Source organism: Podarcis liolepis (genome assembly GCF_965112155.1).
Source record: "Podarcis liolepis genome assembly, chromosome: 9".
Classification (NCBI taxonomy): domain Eukaryota; kingdom Metazoa; phylum Chordata; class Lepidosauria; order Squamata; family Lacertidae; genus Podarcis; species Podarcis liolepis.
In genome coordinates, this window is record NC_139564.1 from 47,734,354 (window position 1) to 47,754,330 (window position 19,977).

The 19,977-nt window shown below is 42.2% G+C and overlaps 2 protein-coding genes and 1 long non-coding RNA gene across 12 annotated transcripts in view; 2 read left to right on the forward strand and 1 right to left on the reverse strand.

Annotated features, from left to right (window-relative positions):
- The window catches only part of LOC310714758, a 34,907-nt gene extending 25,750 nt beyond the window's left edge, over positions 1-9,157 (forward strand). For all 10 annotated transcript variants that reach the window (XR_014530032.1, XR_014530033.1, XR_014530034.1 and 7 more), the window contains 2 exons: positions 4,413-4,495; positions 8,967-9,157. This is a non-coding gene — a long non-coding RNA (uncharacterized lncRNA). The remainder of the gene's footprint in view (positions 1-4,412; positions 4,496-8,966) is intronic.
- ASB5 (ankyrin repeat and SOCS box containing 5) overlaps positions 1-11,401 on the reverse strand; it is a 32,003-nt gene extending 20,602 nt beyond the window's left edge. The window contains exons 1-2 of the mRNA XM_083520339.1: positions 11,384-11,401; positions 7,114-7,407 (exon numbers count right to left, since the gene is read on the reverse strand). Coding sequence (XP_083376465.1) covers positions 7,114-7,309 — 196 coding nt within the window. The 5' untranslated portion in view covers positions 7,310-7,407; positions 11,384-11,401. The remainder of the gene's footprint in view (positions 1-7,113; positions 7,408-11,383) is intronic.
- A 464-nt stretch (positions 11,402-11,865) lies between these two features.
- Positions 11,866-19,621, forward strand: SPCS3 (signal peptidase complex subunit 3). Its single transcript, XM_083520378.1, has 5 exons — positions 11,866-12,373; positions 14,504-14,577; positions 16,273-16,349; positions 18,493-18,608; positions 19,475-19,621. Exons 1-5 carry the CDS (start codon positions 12,231-12,233, stop codon positions 19,605-19,607), a joined length of 543 nt encoding a protein of 180 aa, XP_083376504.1. The 5' UTR covers positions 11,866-12,230; the 3' UTR covers positions 19,608-19,621.
- The last annotated feature ends 356 nt before the right edge of the window (positions 19,622-19,977 follow it).

Here is a 19,977-nt window from a genome sequence, read left to right on the forward strand (position 1 = left end):
TGCAATGATTCGGCTGGGGGCAGAGATCAGCCCCCTCATTGTCACTGCCCAGCTATGTCACCAGCGCTGGGTGGGCCTCTGCCCAGGGGCAACCCTGCTGACAAATCAGTGCCGGCTGTAGGTGTGGCCACAGGAAATTTAAACCGCGGCACTTCCGGGGGCCATTGAAGCCATAGGACTCCCCCTATTGGTGCTTTACCCTTAGCTGGTCTCCCGGCAGATAGGCAGGAGTCAATATATAGTCTGGCTTCACCAATGCCTAAGCCAAATCCCCCACATCTATAATTGATAAAGTTGTGGCCTATTCAAACCCATAAACCAAAATCCACTTGTCTGTGTGGGAACTGCGGGTCATGGGGCCTTGGCACGCAATCAATGATATGGCTTATGCCATACTTTGGACCACTCTCCTTCCCTATTGTGAGTGGTGGTGAGTGTCATGTTGATTGTTTTACTACTCATTTGCTCTGGATTTTATTGGAGAGGGAGAAGATAAAAATGATGGACAGTAAAGGCCAGAAGGAGCAACTGGGCTTCATTGAACCAGTCAACCTCTTGCCACATGCCAGCTCTCTGTCTTAGTTGGATGGTTTAGCAGATTCAGCCCCTATCCAGCACACAGATCCTCAGACCTCCTACACGAATGAAAGGAGCCATCTCACATAACTACTGCTGAACAAAGCAGCAACAGCTACCAGATACAGACTATGGGGAAGAGAGAGAGAGAGTGTACATGTGAAAGAGAGATTATGGTTTGTCTGTGAGACAGAATGGATGAATGAGCATATATGAAAGGGAGGATGCAAACCTGCATGGGAAAAAGAAGGAAAGAGATCTGCTTTGCATAGATTTTGAGTTCTTTGCCATAATCTGAAAAACAATCAGAAAGCATCTCAGCTTCTGTGTTTTCTATAAGGCAATCTTAATTTTTAACAATATGTCGCATACAAGTGAATTGTGGGTGCCGTTTAATGTGAACATTAGATTCATCTGCTTGAGTTATAAATGGAATTTTAGTTTTTCCTTTGTGACACCGTTGGAGTCTGGATTGTGTAAGAATGATATGTGATGATGGCTTGATATCATGGATGAATGTATTGTTTGGTGGCAGGGGACAAGTAAACACATGGAACAGGTCTATACCTAGATTACACAGTGTTTTTACTTGTCTTCTGCCCATGAGTACAGGGCTCTACTCCAGCTACTGTCCTTTGAGACTGCCAGCAGGTACGTGACTTGCATATTGCCAAAAAGAGGAAATATATCACCTGAAAAAGGACAATAGTAAATATTTGCTTGTGTTTTTCATATGCTAATTTGTATTTATAGATGCAGATTCAGAATTATTTAGTATAATTTAAAAAGAAATACAATTCATCTCACTATAATAAGAAAGACTGACCAGGTGGCCTGTCTGTTCAGTCTCTTGTCCAGGTTCTAATTGTTGATAGGTAACTTCAGGGTTCCTGCTTTCCCTTGTTGTTGTTTAGTCGTTTAGTCGTGTCCGACTCTTCGTGACCCCATGAACCAGAGCACGCCAGGCACTCCTGTCTTCCACTGCCTCCCGCAGTATGGTCAGACTCATGTTTGTAGCTTTGAGGACACTGTCCAAACATCTCATCCTCTGTCGTCCCCTTCTCCTTGTGCCCTCCATCTTTCCCAACATCAGGGTCTTTTCCAGGGAGTCTTCTCTTCTCATGAGGTGGCCAAAGTATTGGAGCCTCAGCTTCACGATCTGTCCTTCCAGTGAGCATTCAGGGCTGATTTCCTTCAGAATGGATGCATTTGATCTTCTTGCAGTCCATGGGACTCTCAAGAGTCTCCTCCAGCACCATAATTCAAAAGCATCAATTCTTCGGCAATCAGCCTTCTTTATGGTCCAGCTCCCACTTCCATACATCACTACCGGGAAAACCATGGCTTTAACTATACAGACCTTTGTTGGCAAGGTGATGTCTCTGCTTTTTAAGATGCTGTCTAGGTTTGCCATCGCCTTTCTCCCAAGGAGCAGGCGTCTTTTAATTTCGTGTCTGCTGTCACCATGTCGTGACTGCTTTCCCTTATAGTTATTTAATGTTAAACTGGTCTTGGACCAGAAAACCTTCAGAGAGAAGACTGCCCTCTGTAAAGTATGGCGCATAGCTGCTTTACCTGTCAGGCTTTGCCCCTAGGACCCTCCCAGGTACTAAAACGGTGTCTTTCAGGAATTGGTGGCCCTAGACACTACACGGTCAGAAGGCCTTGGCCCTCTATGCAGCATATGCAATAGAATCCATGCCTACAAAAATACCCAGTGAGTCAGAGTAAGGAAGGGAGAAAGCAGCCCTGTATGAATACTACATTAGGGATGCACATATTAAGAAAGAGATTTTATGGCTTTATCCACAAGTTCAAGATCTTGACAAGGGACAGTCCACTTCAGATGGGGAAAGTGGTAACCCTAACCATCTATATGAATGCAACTAACTCATCATACCTCAACAAATCTCTTTTTTAAAAGATATTTTTATTGAAATTTTCAGTTATAGATTTCCCAGCATTAAATACCCACCGTTATAATAATACATTCATTGACTTCTCTTCTTCTCTTTCCATGGTTTCTTTTCTTTTCTTTTCATGGTTAATTTTCCCATTATTACTGCATATTCTATTACAACCATTACAACCAATTAATCCCATCCCCCTTTTCATATTACCTCATCTTTTTATACTGTTGAATTTACCTTAATCCTGTTAGCGTTTTCACTTGTTTACAATTATTTCCCAAATATTCTACCAAGATTTTCCATTCCTCTTTGTAGACTCGATCTTCTTGTTCCCTTATTCTGCTGGTTAGGTATGCTAACCCTGCTTATTCCATCATTTAAAGTTGCCATTCCTCCTTCTTAGGGACCTCTCCCACCCTCCATTTTTGGGCTAACAAAATTTGAGCTGCTATAGTTGCATACATAATCCCCCCGACTTCTGGGAACCTCCATCTGTGCCATTCCTAAAAGGAATGCTTCTGGGTTTGGGGGGATGTTATTTTAAACCATTTTCTCATCTCATTATAATATCTCAACAAATCTCTGTGTATTAATCATTTGGTGGACATGTTTTTTAAGAAAAGAGCTCATGTAAAACCACAGTGCTCAACTGTTGACTACACAGCTTAAGAAAAATAAAATGCTAAATCCTGCTGTTTTTATGTGTTGGGTACCGTGTGCCATATTCCTTCCATGACCACTAGAGCTCTATTATACCTAGAAAGCTAGGATGTTCCTATACAGTTTTTATTAATAGAACTATGATCTATCTGGAATGTGAGCTGAGAAAACATCTTGTACTATTTTTCCTCGCCCAACAACTGTTGTTGAGTGACATTATCAGTTGCAATTGTTAAACAGGGTAGTAGGAAAACATTACTTATCATTCCTGACTGTATGAATGCCATCAACCTCTTCAGATAACACATCAAGAAATATGAGCTTCTATGGAATTTCCAGAGCTTATGGGGACAATTCATAGGTATGACTAATAAAGGAGATGGGCGATGTAGGTTGCAACCCTGTGTACAATTACCTGGGTATAAGTCTTATTGAACTCAATGAGGTTTACAGTGGTACCTCGGGTTACATACGCTTCAGGTTACATACACTTCAGGTTACACACTCCGCTAACCCAGAAATAGTGCTTCAGGTTAAGAACTTTGCTTTAGGATAAGAACAGAAATCGGGCTCCGGTGGCGCGGCAGCAGTGGGAGGCCCCATTAGCTAAAGTGGTGCTTCAGGTGCTTCAGGTTAAGAACAGTTTCAGGTTAAGAACAAACTTCTGGAACGAATTAAGTACTTAACCTGAGGTACCACTGTACTTCTGAGGAAATCAACCTTGGCTTAGGAAGGGGGGCGGTCCCTGCCATTAACCCACAATTTCTAGTGTGGGTTTATGTCACAGTAATTATACATTACTCAGAAGTAACCCCTGCTAAATTCCATGGGGATGGCTCCTTTGATACATTCACATAAGGTCATTGTTGTGGAGAGTTATCAGCCACTGTATTATGGGAGTTCTGTCTCCACTCTGCACAAAAGGTATATATTTTGACATGCAATAGTAAATGACCATTTTGCACATGTTCAAAGCACATATGACCATGCACATGCGCACCGCCGCTAACCCGGAAGTGGCAGGAAAAGTGTGCGTAATGGAGTAGGCTTAAACACGCTCTGCCACCACACATGATGATCTGGAATACAACCCCCATGCAAATCAGGGATTGCCTATATCTGCAGACCCCCAACTCCCAGCCTAGGGAGTCATTCCAGGAGAATGCCCAGTGCAGAGGTTCCCCATGCATGTACTAGAAAGAGGAAAATAACATAACACTTTCCCCCTTACTACACAAATCATAATATCTATAATCTTAATTGTAGCTGGAGTGTTGTTTGGAAGAACTGCACTTAGATCCTTGCAACAATTCAATCAACTTAACCTCTTTTGTGTCCAAAGCAATGTTGTAAAATAAGGATGATTCATTCTGTTGAGGGTGTATTTTGAACCACAAGGGAGACAGAAACCTTCAGAATAAACTGGGGGGAAATTCCTTCCTGATTTGATAATGCTGTTGGGAATGTATCTAACTTCTAGCCATTCATTTCTATCAAAGGAAATACTCTTAGCACTTTAACACATACCCATCCCAGCTAATTTCCTAATGCTAGTTGTTGCTATATTTTATGTCTAGAATCTCTTCCAGTCGCTCCAAGCGAATGTTTTTGGAATGATTCCCATAAAGACATGCATTAGAATTAGCCATTGTGTCAACCATTCTCCTAGGCTGGCACTGGAAAATGCTTTTCCATAAAACTAAACTTGGATGACCAGCTTCCATACAATATGTACTCTTAATAGGATGCATTTCAGAAGCACTCCACTGGAAGCAAACATATGGCAATGTCACCTCAGAGAAAGAGAAAATACTCAATTACAGGGAGATGAAGTATATCTCATTAAATAGTATCCCATCTGCATTCAGCTCAGTTTTAAAACAGTATGAGGCTTATGTTCTGGGTTGTTGTTTTTCTGATATCTTACTTATTTGATAATTATACTGTTTTATGATATACGACACCTTAAAATCTAATATGATGAAGGGTGGTATAAAAATGTTTTAAATAAATAAATGGGAAACTTTCTTCAAATCTCTAGCTGTCATTTCCTGTTAAGAGCATTTTTAAACATTTGATATTTAAATTGAGTTATATTTACCTTAGTTTATATTGCAAACCTATTTTTAGTAGAACTACATTGCATTTAAATACAGTGGTACCTTGGGTTAAGTACTTAATTCGTTCCGGAGGTCCGTACTTAACCTCAAACTGTTCTTAACCTGAAGCACCACTTTAGCTAATGCGGCCTACTGCTGCCACCGCGCCGCCAGAGCCCGATTTCTGTTCTTATCCTGAAGCAAAGTTCTTAACCTGAAGCACTATTTCTGGGTTAGTGGAGTGTGTAACCTGAAGCGTATGTAACCCGAAACATATGTAACCTGAAGCGTATGTAACCTGAGGTACCACTGTACATTGCAATAACAATATTTACACATGGAACAAATACAAGAGAGGCTCATGGATGTATTAGTGTCATGGATGGAGACATTCTGCACCCCTGCATATACTCATGAGGTGATATACCACATTGAAAATTAACTTCTTTCTTTAAACATAGTATTTGGGATCATGATAGCTGGGACAGCAACCTGTGAGTTGGCATTAAACCATTCCCAATCGACAAGTAAATATCACAAGCAGTTTGTAGGGAGCAGGCAGTTGTAGGCACTGGCGGAGGAAAAAGAGTGCGGGGGGAGCACACTGCCCCCGGCAGCGTGATTCCGATAGGGTGCCATCGCGGCTGCCACCCCACCCGCGCAGGGAGCCACGCCTGCGCAGGTGGTGTGCCGCACCCCCAGGACGCGTGCCACACCCCCGGGATGCACACCAGCCCTGCCCCCGAATGTTCTCCGCCACTGGTTGCAGGATTGTGTTAATAATTTGCTAGGTTAAGGGGTGCCAAATAATTACTTCAGGCCTTGCCGCCAGATAAGAATCCTTCCTGGACTTGGACAATCCTTGGCACCAGCAACACCTCTGGCTCCTGCAATATCATGGGCAGAAACCGAAATCTTTAAACCTGGCTGCACCAAAGAATCAAGTGATTATAAGTCTCATAATGTAAAATCCCATACCCATTTGTTTAGAATTGATGGCCTCCTTTGACACACATACTTCTGGGATTTTGAGTATAAAGAACTCAAAGCTGACTAACAACACACAAATGCTGCAGTGCAGCCGCCCCTTACTCATACAGACCACAATCGCATATTACTTAGGAGTGAATTGCTGAATGCTGAGGCCTAAGAAAAGCGAGCTCTTTGTATGCTTAGCTTGTGACATGTATACCCTTTTGAACACATTTACAAAAAATATCACATCTTCATAATATAAATGTTTGAAATTTTATAAACCAGATGAAAAATGGATTTTACTACCATCTTCAAAAATATTAAGAATCAGGTTCCACTCTATATTATAGTTTTGCATTAAAAGTTGGATAGTGTTATGGCACAAATAATCTTGGTAAACAAGGAGCTGTAGTTACCCTATGCAAGCATTATTAATGTCAGCCAGTACTTTATAGGCATTTTCCTTCCTCCATTTGATAAAAACAGAACCAGAGCAAATGAAGATTAATTTCACAATTTTAATTTACTATTTTAACATTTTACTCGTGTTAGATTGAATCTGCTTTAGAGGTAATCATAAAACAGCCTATAGCTCAGTTGGTAGAACATGAAACTTTTAATCTCGGGGTAAAGGGTTCAAGCCCCACGTTGGGCAAAAGATTCCTGCTTTGCAGGGGCTGGACTAGATGACTCTCATGGTTCCTTCCAACAATTCTGATTCTATGAAATACTATTCAATGTGAAAATAAAGTGGGGAAGTCTGGTCAGTAACAGGTTGCCTAAAGATTATGGAAAATTACAGATTAGTTTGCTTAAAGAAAAGACTTATACTGTAAAAGTTAGCAGTTCAATAACAAGAAATGACAAAGGTGATAAAGGAAACAAAAGCGTACCTTGTTCTTGAGGAAGTCCATAAAACTCAGCAGCTATTCTTGCTGCCTCTTTACGGTTCCCTTTTACAATATAGAAATGGCTGAGTATTGCGAGGCTGATTTTCACAAAAAGCTTAAAGCAGAAAAGTGAAAGTATCGTAAAGTAGACATTGGATAGTTGTTGGGCAAAAGGACGGTTTTCCTCTACGACAGTCATTGCTGCACAAGAGGCTTTGTCAGTGTTTAGATACAGCTCCGAAATATGTCGCTAAGATAGTATGGCTCCAGCCGGACACTCCTAGGGAACAGCTGGTGCTGAGGAAAGAAAATATCAGCTGGTCATGATGCTTGCAGCTCAAAATATGGGGATTATTTATACTGTACATAGCACTGAGTTCACTTGAGCTCCTGCTAGTGTGATGGTATTTCAGCTGGAGAAGAACACATATAAACAGTTTCAAACACTTTGAATATGACACTCCATACTAAAACAGTAGCTTCGTTCCACAGCTCACATATCTATTGTGTATAATCACATCAGTTTTGCATCTGAAGAATAGTTGTCAAACGGTATGATTTACAACTTGTTCTTGTTTTACTCCACAATTTTAACCACCTGCTGTCAATCTGAAAGAAGATTCTCACCCTCCCTGAAAACGTGATAAACACACATACACACTTTTGTTGGATCTTTTATTAAAGTGATGTTCTTACATTTTCTCAACATATTTATTTTAAAAGATGAGTTCTGTTTAATTAGAATGAAATGGAAAGCCAAGCCAGGAAAAAGGGCTTGGTGTGTTAACTAGGCTATGCCTATGACAGATCCCTGGAAGGGAAGGAAGCTGATGCAATTTTGGAGACATTTGTCTATGCCTGTTATAATGAATGTTGTTTAACAATTTGGATGTATGTTTAAACACCAGTGGCTTTTCTTGAAATATCATTTAATATGAGCTTGTGCAACTAAGGCTGTGTTTCAGATTTCTACTAATGGACACATTCTCAAATACTAATATGGTCTTGAAAGCAGAGGTGTCACCAAGTTCTTAAAACACTTGGGACACAAACGCATGATACAAATTTGTATATGCAAATATATATATGCAAATTTAAGCAGACTTTCAAAGAGAAAGCTTCCCTGCAGGGAAAATGATTGTTTTGGGGGTTTTGTTAAAAAAAGGGGGGATTGAGAAACTAAGGCATGATGCAAAAGACTAGACTTTCTCCTCCACCAGGTCACCCCTGTTTAAAAGAAACATAGTCTTGTTTGCCTGATAGCTATTCCAACTTTCTAGGGTTTGAAGCTTTGGGGTTTAGACAGGATGGCCCTGGCAAGTATCTCATTTGTTAGGGAAATTACAGATAAATGGCCTAGGAAGTAACTGGAGAATCATTTGGATTCTGTGCAAGAAATAGCCGGCTTGTGAAGACAAACTATGGTTTGGGGGGAAACAGATACTGTACCTGATTTCTTGGACTCTGAATTAACAGCATCTTGTGGTGCCGGGTGTATCCTTAAAGATCTGATGTGGAAACAGTGAACTCTGATTGTCTGTTGGAATGTTTAAGCTATACCTCCACCTACCTTCAACCTGTATAGTTGTGTAAAAAACACAAAAAAACCCACCCTCAAACATAAAATGCCAATAACTTTGCAGTGGCCTTCTAAATCTTGGTAAGTGCTGTGCTCCTACATCTCAGTGCTTGGAGAAGTGGAGTGTGCAACACTAATGTGAGCCTGTCCTCTTTAGTAGTGTGCGCAGAAGTAGTATTGCTTGTTTAAAAGCTTTAGGAAAGATAAATAATATTCCGTGTTTGAGTAATCTACAACCGTTGACCCCAGAGAGAGCCTTTCATATCTCTTTCTCCAGGAATTGCATCTAGGGTGAGCCACTTCAGAGCCGCAGAGGTGGGTGGCAACTTCAGTGCCTTTGTGATATCGCCAGCCAGCACACCAATCCATCTCTTATCTGACAGCTGTTTGCAGAATTCCATCCCAAAGCAGTAGCTGTGACAGGCATGCCACTGCTGCCAGATCAAAAGGGGAAGTAGCCAACAGAGCTTACCTACATATGGTGAAGCAAAAGGCACTCTGAGATATGCAAGGTCACAGGGAGAACAAACGCGGGCTAATTATGCTACCCATTCTCAAAACATCCCACCTGGCCTGTTTACAACACTTGAGATTAATAGTAGAAAAAACGCGGAAACAATCGTGCATGGAAAGGCTCTAGGCAGAAGGAAAAAACTGCCACATGAACTAGTCACAAGGTTAGAAATGTCTGGCAGCACAAAACAAACACAAAGCCCAGCACAGCTGCTGCTTGGTAACATGATTGGCAGTGCATGAGCGGGAAAAGGAGTGCATGAGCAAGAAAACGTTCTCCAAGACAGGGCCAGGGAAGAGCCAGCCTCCAGCGAAGGAGTCGCTACAGACAAAACGGCAGATAAAAAGACCAGGGGGCTGTTGAAGATCCAACTTTTGGAGAGATCCAACTTTTGAGCTTATGAGGAAAGGCCACTAAATAATGGAGGAGAGGAGGCCTAATTTGGCTTGGCTTCTGATGGCCCTAGGGAGGACACAGGCAGCGTGATGACCTCAGGGGCACTGGGCTCTCTACTTTTGCTCACTCAGGTAGGCCTCTCAAGGTGCACAGGTGGGTGGATGTTGCCATCAGGGTCTATGAGACAGTTGGCTAAGGATAAGGGGAGCATCAATGAAGCTTACAAAGATGTTTCCTAGCAGAGCTGGCCTATCAGACAAGTGGGAGGAGTTACGTGGGATAAAAGAGAATGGTCCAAAAGAGTTGGTTGGGCCATGCAGGAAAACACCACCACCACAAACTGGCTTATAAGTATAAAACCAAATTTACTAGAACAATAGCTAGAATAGAGATAGGCTATAACTATTCAGACAACAAACATGCTAAGGTGCCATGTGCAAGACAAAGCCTGGACATACTGTAAACATGGAATGGATAAATAAATGTACAACTCTATCTTAACAAGTTACATATACAGTAAACATTACACAGACTGGATAAATGAACCGTTTGACAAGTAACGTAAGTCCTTTAACGGAATGGCAACCCCGTGCCGCCACAATGGCAAGGGTAGCACATTGGAGAATATGAAAAAGTTTTTCAAAGCTGTTTTTCAAAGCTTGAACTGGATGAGATGTTTTTCAATGGGTCTTGAGTTGGAAACACAAAGCCGTGTACATGGATCAATCACAGGAAGGCAAATCAAAGCCACCACCCTGGTGAGAATAACGCAAGTAGGCAAAAGACCAGGGAAGTGATCAACTCTTAATTAAAACAAAACCAAAACCTGCTTGATTTGCAGTATGGGAAGCTGGTGTTTAAAGCAAACAGATTTTGCACGGGCTTATTAAACTAGATCCTAGCCAGGATGTCAAAATATATTGAATTAAAACACACACTCCCCACCCCCCAAGTGAGAGCTTTCAGGCACCATGATGTAACTGACCCATAAGCCTTGTCACTTGAACAGCTGGTTAAGGGGCAAAATACTGCATTGCATTTCCGTGTGTAGAAGCTCGACTTCCCTCCATACAGATCAGTTCATAGGTGGATTCGAAAAGCTGCTTTTTTAGCAGACAGCCGTCAGGCGGCACTCGCTGCCTGCGGCGACTAGCAGCGGGTTATATAGAACGGGAGGAGACAATCATAAGAGAATTTAGACTGTTCCTTTGCCTGCAGACCGGATTTCCTGGCTATTTTTGACGGCTTGACTATTTACCTTCAGAGTGGTAACAAGGCAGTTGCTCATAAGGCAGCACAAGGGAGATGTTCCGGCTTTTTTCGGTGCAGTGACTTGGGAGCAACGCGCGTCCTCCTCTAGAAGGAGGACTAAGTTTAAGTTTCTCCAACGTCAAGTCTTCTTTGGGTTATTTTATTTTAAAGGGTTTTTTAAATGTCCTACAAAATGTCCATTGCTCATTGCCCCCCACCCTGAAGATGGGGTAGCTGGGAGCTATAGTGAGAGGTTACTATAGTCCGCTCTCACGGTGCTGATTTGGACTCTTTATCACCTTGCCACGATTCATTCAACTTCGGAGTAGCTGCAAGTGGGTGGATTGTACCTGAACGTGATTATATCACAATCCTGAGCAAACCTCACGATCTCCACAGTGCAGGCGGTGACTGAAGTTAATAATGACTTAAAGTAACTCTCTAACAAAAGTTTGCTTAAAAAACCGATACAGTCTTTTTTTAAAAACAAAACAAAACAAAACAGTGTCTTTATTAGCGAAATGAAACCTCACCAGCAAAGGTTTCCATCGCGGTACTACACAGATGAGGCATGTCATCAAGATGCAGGCAGAACGATTGCAGTACAAAACAAGATATGCAGATAAGCTAATGTCGCTAATGTCCATATAACTAGGGCTTGCGATCTCTAAACGCACAAGCCCTATTGAGCTCAGTGGGGTTTACTTCTGAGTAGACATTCACCTTGCATGGCAAATGCCACGAAAGAGGAGCCTCAACACAAAACACCCCCCGGGCTGCAGCAGAGGCGAAAGTAGCCGCTTTCCTGCCCTTCCGCCCCCGAATGCCGCTGCTGCTGCGGCCGCCGCTGTTCTCCGTTCTCTCGCGCGCGGACACGCCGTGACGCTCCGACTATTCTATAGGGATCCCCATTCCATGCCAGAAGGTGGTTCCCCTACTATGACTCTGCCCTTTTTTATCTCTCTTTTTTTCTTGCGGCGGCGGGCGGGCGGAAGCGACTCTTCGAGGCCGATGGGACTTCCGGGCAGGCCGAGCTAGGGCGGAGGGAAGGAGGGAGGCGGGCAGGGAGGCGCAGGGACGCTGGCTGGGCTCCTCCTCGCGCGGGCGACTGGGCGGGCTCGGCTTTTCGGCGGCCGTTTCGGGCCTCCTTTCCCTTTCAGCCACGCAGCGCGGCGGCGGCGGCAGCAGCAGCTCCCCCCCTCCTCCCGCGTCCGCTTCCCCGCCACCCGAGGCTCGCTCGCTCGCTGGTCCTGCCTGCGCGCTTGAGACGGCGGAGGCGGGTGGCGCGACCGGCCGGCAGGCAGGCAGGCGAAGAGGGCCGGAGCGAGCGTGCGTGTTTGTGTGTGTGTGTGGTGAAGGCCGGAGCGGCCGGCGGGGGAGATGAACACCGTCCTGACCCGCGCCAACTCTCTCTTCGCCTTCTCGCTGAGCGTGATGGCGGCGCTGACCTTCGGCTGCTTCATCACCACCGCCTTCAAAGAGCGCACGGTGCCCGTCAGCATCGCCGTCTCGCGGGTCCTGCTGTGAGTGAGGGGCGAGGGCAGGGTTGGGGGTCCTCTCTTCTTCCTCCTCCTCTTCCTCCTGGGGGCTGAGCCTCTTCGAAGTCTTTTGAGTAGTGGGCGGAAAAGGTTCCCCTTCTCACCCCTTCCTCCGCAAGGATGTGGGGTGAGGAGATTGGGGTGCAGAAGGCGAAGCCTGACTTGCTTCGAAGTATCCTCCCTTCACCCCCCCCCAAAAAAAATCCATGCCCTCCTTGTAGAGCATCCCTCATGTGCAAAACGTTTTGCAACGAGCCATCTCCCTTCGCTCCATTAATATTCACCTGTGGCCCTCGAAGTGATTTGGGGCGGGGGCATAACTTATCAGGATGTCTTTGTGTGCGCCCATGGCAGTGGCTGATGTGTATTACAGTTACCCCACCTCCCAGCAATAATTATTATTCCCCCCCACACACACACATCAGTCCCATCCCTGCTGCAAATAAGTCGCACAATGGAATGTTCATGTTAAATGGGATTGTCACTGAAGACGGATAAAAGCGTTGTGTATTATTGATCCTGCAATAACCGCACGTTGTTCTCTGTGTTATCATCTAAGTTTGGATTCCCTTTTCTCTTTGTCGATTATGGGTCTCAGAACAGTAGACCTTTCCTTCCTGTTCTCTCATTTCCCCTTTGTGCAAGCCAATGAGCGAGCACCACGAACTCTCTGGTGCTGTAGTGTCCGCCCTCTGGCAGGCTCCCTCCAGGGTGTACATATGAAAGGCAACTCGGCTATTGGGTTTAGCACACGTCAGTGGCTGTTGCCCTGGCAGCATATTGCCAAGCATATGTCTGTTTCCATGGGGGTGGGGGGGGCAGTGTTGTTTTACAGCAAATTCCCGTGCTGTTCTGACAAACACAAGTCCTGCTCTCAGCATTGCTGACTGGTGTTGCTCTGAATGGTTTCATAGACTGCCGTGCATCGTTTGTGGTGCTTGCATACTGATTTTATGTTCCTTGGTGCATTTGGAGCTAAGTAGGAACATCTCAGCTGAATGTGTTAAATTATGGGCTTAAAACATCATACTCTATGCTATTAAAATGTGCTAAATGTGACTGCTCTTCATGAATAAAAGCATGGCAGTGCATGGAGAATTAGATTTGTTCTGGTGTTCTCTCGCATTGTGCCTCTTGGCAAGAACATTAACATTAGTTGCCAAATGTCATCATCACATAATGGCTATGATAACTATAACTCGTAAGGTAAAGGAAATTAAATTATGTAGCCTATACATTATTGAAATCACAGGTGACATTCACTTGGCTCACTTTTGCCTAAATTTCTTGCCCAACTTCTAAGTTCCCTTCTGATGCCCTGCATAATGTTGCACGCCACCCCAATGTCCAAGTGGTGTGAGCGTTCCAGGCTCTTACCTAGGGTTTGGTTTCCTCATTCCTAGGGACAGTAGAGACTGACTGATGTCTTTAGGATGTCTGGTTTATCTACACACCCACACCCACACCCACACACCCTATGATGGAGGGACTCACAGCATTAACATCCCAGAAGGTCTTGCTTCTCCCATATTCACAGCCTTGGATTCCAGCAGAAAGCAGGCATGACTCTCACTCCCTGGCTTCTGCTTGCTTCTAGCACAGCTCTCGCTCTCTCACTATGGCTTTTGTCTTCTCACTACCAGCCAGGTGAGGGAGGGGGACCTCCCATTTGCCCTCTGGCACAAAGTAACATCCTTATCACAAATAAGCTGGCCTTGCTACTTCAACAGTTGAATCTTCCAAACTCAACCCTGTAAACATTTGTGTAGCCATAATACTTTATTTATGACTTACAGAACATTTGCATTCTCTAAGGGAATATTTGTTTAAAACTTTTAATTTTTCCAAATTTTGGAGAATGTTTAGATATGCATGTTTAGAATATCCAAGTTAAGTTATTGGCTTGGATTCTAAGATAAGTCAACTTCAGGAAGTATATTTAAACTGTAATTATTATTGTTCGTTCTACATTCTGTTACAAGGGACCAGCCTCAGCACTGCCTATGCTTCCCATTTTTTCCCACTGAATAAGAGTATCCTTTCTCTGAAGACACTAATATTATCTTGTGCCAGCTGCAAAGAAGTTTGAATAATGTGTTTTTTGTGTGTTTTTAGGAAAAATGTAGAAGACTTCACTGGACCTGGAGAAAGAAGTGACCTTGGAATCATTACTTTTGACATTACTGCAGATATCCTTCATAAAAATTTGTAGAGCTTCAGAATAAATCCTGTTTTTAAGTACTGATTACTAGAGGGTGAGAAAACAAAAAATCTATACATCTTTGAAGCTACTTCTAACAAAAGCTGGGAATGGAGAATACATGATACAGATATTAAAGGGTAGAATTTTTGGTTTATATTTTAGTGTTTTCTCAACTACAGCATTGTTATTAATGTCATAATGATACCTGATTCTTTAGTGTGGTGCTGATGTAACACACCTGATCACTTAACCATGGTTGAGTGGGCTACAAGCTTGCACACTTCTCTTATCTCAGTGGTGAATTCCCCTTCCTCCCCATTTAGTGCTATGGTGTTGCATTACTGAAGGTTGCCAAGTATTTGCAAACCAATTTATAAATCTGGTGTTAAATGATGGTTAAAGCTAACCCTGGATACTCTGAACACAAATATTTACATTTAGAAAAACAAAAACAGAAGGGGACCATGCCACTAAGTTATTCATGGAAAACAATGCCGCATTTTGTTAACCCTCATTTTCTTGCCCATTATCTTTGCTTTGCTTTCTCTCTGTCACAACTCTCCCTGTTCTCTCTCCTCACCAAATTGTGGTCGTCGTCCCCTTCCTCTCTTTTCACCCACATCCTTTCCCTCCAGTCTTGCTTTTTGCTCTGCTGCTGGTCCTACCCCCTCTCATTGGCTAGTATGGCTGCCTGGTTGAAACAGGACAGGCATACTGGCACAAACTCAGCCATGCAGCCCTGAGTCCAGGAAGCAGCTGAGCGCCCACCCTTGCTATTTTCAGGCACCTGCAATCTAAAGGTGTTTCCATAAAGAGTGAAAACAACAGTGGACAAGTGTTTCAGTTAGAAGTTTCCCCAGGGAACTGCAATTTGCACACAGACCCTACGTTATGCAGGCCTGCCCTAAGTGTTTTCATTACCCCAGTGGGATTTCTTGTCTTGAAACTGCATACTCAGTGTCATATCAGAAACTCCCTTCAGCTTCATCTGTAGTTTGCTATGTAGAATAAGGAACTACTGTTTGGGTTACACAAGTCTGAAAACTGAACTAGTTGTACTAGTTATTGGATACTGGCCTAGAACTCTAGTACATAAGAGACTTCGGCTTTGCTTCTTCAAAATCCCAAATTTCTCAGTCCTATAGCTGGAATAAACAGAACTGGCATGCATATATTCTATTACCTGTTTAATACCAGTATCTGATAGTATGGCTTTTATTGATTGTAAGCAGCATCTGAGGTAATGTGGAATAAAAATGTTTTAAAATGAGCAAAAATGGTTTATTTGAAACAATATGAAAAATCCATTTCCTTTTGAAGATTTTTTAAAAAAATAAGAATTGGGACTCATGGAAGAATGCAGGGGAGTTAAATAGATTTGGAAATGGTGGGTGATCACCCCTTCCTTTCTGTCTCTTATTCCCCCAACACAAAAATAAGAACCTTTAGCAGCTTTCTTTTTTTTACAAAAGTAAACTGCTGTTCTTGATCTACAAAAATTAAAATGTCATGAATCCTCAGTTAATATGTTGTTTATCACAGAGAAAAAGCCTTAAGTTGAGAAATGCCTTCTGAATAGCACATTTCTGCTTTAAAATGCTTGGATAGTTGATCTGCACTGAACGAATGTTTTTGAAAATATTCAAAATTTGAAACAATATATGTTCCTTAACATTCACACATCTGCACAGTATATTTGACTGGAATGTGAAACAATTATTTCTGTATTTATCAGCAGAATATTCAACAAAGAACAATGTAAGTATAACTTGTAAAGTGGTTAAATGGAAATGCATACTAATTGTATAGTTATTTCTGTCGACTCACGAAGGGGGAGCAGGAAAAAACTTAAACACGTAGCAGAGTCGTCCCCCCCCCCCCCAAAAAAAAAAATAGACCAGAGGCAATTGTACTTCATTCAGCAGAGCTCTTACTGCTACTGAGGCAAGTGAGCATAATGGTCACAAATCCAATACATTCAGGATTGGCACAGTTCATAAAAATCCAGTTGCAGCACTTACAATAAAACATGCAATACTTATCATAAGACTAAAGACTAAACCTTAACACTACAGTGGTACTTTGATTTTCAAATGTCTTGGAAGTCTAACGTTTCGGTTTTGAACGCTGAAAACCCGGAAGTAACTGCTTCAGTTTTCAAATGTGCCTCGGAAATTGAACAGGAAACGCAGCTTCCATTTTGAGTTTTCTGGAAGTAAAAGCTTCTAGAAGTAAATGCTTCTGGTTTCAGAAGTCGAATGGTCTTCCGGAATGGATTAAGTTTGAAAACCGAGGTACCACTGTGTAGCATACAGAAACAAAACACTAGAACAAAGAGAGATAGAAAGAGAAAGTGAGTGAGAGCCAGGCTCCTCCTGGCCTGACTATCATAGTCAGCTTGACCTTGACAGAAAGGACAACAAAACCAGTTTAAACCAGCTGTACTCAGCTTCCCAGCAGAAATAACCCAAACAAAAACTAATGTTTGGCAAAAGTTGGAAAGTGTTTCTGTCTTCTGAAAGTTTGCAGGTAATTGATATCTCCAGCTTGGATGAAGATCTGAAATCTGTTTCGCACAGTTGTCTTTGTAGAAAGGGGAACCCTTTGGTTTTCAAACGTTTAGTGTTGTAAAGTCCCCAGCACCTTCTAATGTCTGCTTCTACAAATGTACTCATGGCTGTCTTATCCTGATACAACAACTGTGCCACTGATGTTTGTAGAATATTTAAGCGGGCACTACATGGAAATTGGTATGCTACCACTCTTTTAATTCCTCAGTCCTTGCCTAAAAAAACTTCAAAAACATGCTTGTGTATTCATGATTGTTCTAGTTACAAATTATATGGATGGAATAGTGATGCTCTGGCTTCTTGGATCATTGCACAATCTATAATTATCTGCTGCTTGTTATATTCTTCTGATTGTTTCATCAGTCTTTGGCCTGGTTCACGCACCACGCAAAACCATAGAAAACCAGCTACGGTCTAACGTGAACAAGGAGCTTGCTAGTGCACTCTACTGAAAAATTCTCACTTTTCTTCTCTCCTGTTCTTGCAGCTGCAATGCCTCTGGGAAACAAGTCAGATTTTGACTTGTCATGATGGGCAAATCTGTGTTTGCAGTTTCTCTCCAAACAAACCATGAGCAATACTCAAGGTCCTTGGCTTATTGCTTGTGGTGGAAGGGTGAAGCATGAGCCCAGATTCATGTTGTAACAAGGTGGATTGTCTTGTTTCCCAGCAGCACAGCATGAGTGGTAGAAGAGGAGCAGAGCAAAACTTTTCAGCGCACAAGTGCAAATGTATATTTACATTAAAGCATAGTTTGTTTCCATCTGTGGTTTAATGTGGTGTGATAACAGGGTCTCTGTAAACTGAAAGAAGGCAAACAGTGAAACATTGCCACTCATATTTTGTGATTCTTGCTAGATAGATCCACCAAGTCCTCTGCAGAAAACATGTAAATAGGCTGGAAATACTAGTTTATTCCAATTTCCATTTATTTTAGTAACAGATTGGCATTTTGGGGAAGTGGGCTGCAGTTCTCAATCTATCTGGTGCACAGTCATAGCTCTGAATTACTAGTCAGCTATGCACACAATACAAATCTTGATAACAGTAACAAAGTCTATTTTATTAGGTGTTAATTTTTCCAAAAGCAGTTCATGAACTGTTTACTTCTTTTTATTGTAATGCTGCAATGTTTTTTTCAGGAAGGACTTTTTTTGTCGATGCTTTACTATGTAGTTTACTTTTGAGCCTATAACTCTTACGATATCACTGAAAGAAAACAGCACCCCTCAAGCCCTGGGTGAATGGCTATCTCCATGTTCAGCTTCCTTGATGAGAATTTTTTGCCATTTTTTATTCCTTTTAGTGATTAATGGCAGCTTTAATTGCAGGCTTTGAACCAGGTTGTCCTCTGGGACAAAATTATTTTAAGAGGGGATAATCCAAAGCTGCTGTTGAAAGACATGAAATCAAAATACTTCTTCTTTGATGATGGAAATGGTCTCAAGTGAGTAAATTCCCTTCCTGTATTCGTTTTGATTATGTATGCAGTGATGTAGCTGAGAGAACTCGTCAGCAGAGAGAATGTTTACCTTCAGGAATGCGCTCATGTTGTCATCTACATTCTTTTAGTGGAATAACATTTTCTTATCACAGGCTTTCTGTCAACATAACGCATTTTGCAAACAGCCATAGTTCACATGACTTACTATGTGCAAAATCTGAGTTCCCCTTGTGTCTTTTGCAGCCACATTTAATGTTGTGGTTGTGCCAGCTGGAAGCTGTCAAAACTTTGGAGTAGTCGCCTCATTACCTGCAAGCACAATCTAACCTACAGCAGCTAAGCAGATGAAATGAATTAGCACGAGGGATGAGACAATGAGCAGGGTGGGGATGGGGAGCAAGATGCAGAGGGAACAGTTATACTAGGAGAGGGTTCTTAGTTAAGAAACGTTGGAAATGATGGAAGGAAAGCAGCAACCAGAAAAAGTGTTTACAAGGGCTCACAAAGTTTCTACTTTTTATAGTGCTTCTGTTTCTGGATTTAAGGTTCAATACATTAGTTTTCTCAAGTCCTATTGAGATCTGCAGCACTTCCAACGCTTAACAGTAATCTTTTTGAGGACACTTTCTGCAGATTAGCACATCTAGAGTTTGGTATGTTTTTAAGATGCAAAGTATCATAAATGTCATTGTCATACTTTCCTGGTGAGAAAAATTGGTCCCTTTTATGTGGCCAATGGATTGTATGATAAATAAGATTAATGAATTCTTAATGCTGGCATACATGGTCCTGCATGCTGCAGCATTTATTGCAATGTACACTGCTTAGAGCATTCAAATGATTCTACTAATACTGTGTTCAAATTGCAGGGGCAACAGAAACATCACATTGACTCTTTCATGGAATGTCGTACCAAATGCTGGCATCCTACCTCTTGTGACAGGAGCAGGACACATATCTGTTCCATTCCCAGATACTTATAAAACGGCAAAAAGCTATTAAATTATTATGCTGAACCTTGAGTAACATATTTTTATACTTGTACATTATAAATTTTATCGCTTTTTCGTCTCCCGCCCACCTCAATTCAAAGGTACTGTACTGAGTTTCTTTAGGTTTAGCTGAGATGGAAGGAAAACAATTTGTCTGGTTTATTTTCAACTTTCAATTCAAAAAAATGAACTTGAAATCTCAAGGAAAGGTGAATAATTGTTTTAAATTTTGGGCAAAAAGTTATTGTTCTGGTTATCAGGACAGGTAATACCTTTCTTACAAATAAAACTTTTTGAAACCGGAAACAGTTCATTTGGTTTGAATGTATTGAGAGTTCATGTTTCCCTCCGGTCTTTCACGTTTCCCTATAGGTAGGAGA

Bases quoted from the DNA above. Each gene is read 5' to 3' on its own strand.
- SPCS3 (XM_083520378.1), top strand. From the start codon at position 12,231: ATGAACACCGTCCTGACCCGCGCCAACTCTCTCTTCGCCTTCTCGCTG. The intron at 12,374-14,503 runs GTGAGTGAGGGG...GTGTGTTTTTAG, and splicing joins GCCGTCTCGCGGGTCCTGCT to GAAAAATGTAGAAGACTTCA. The intron at 16,350-18,492 runs GTAAGTATAACT...CTTTAATTGCAG, and splicing joins AATATTCAACAAAGAACAAT to GCTTTGAACCAGGTTGTCCT.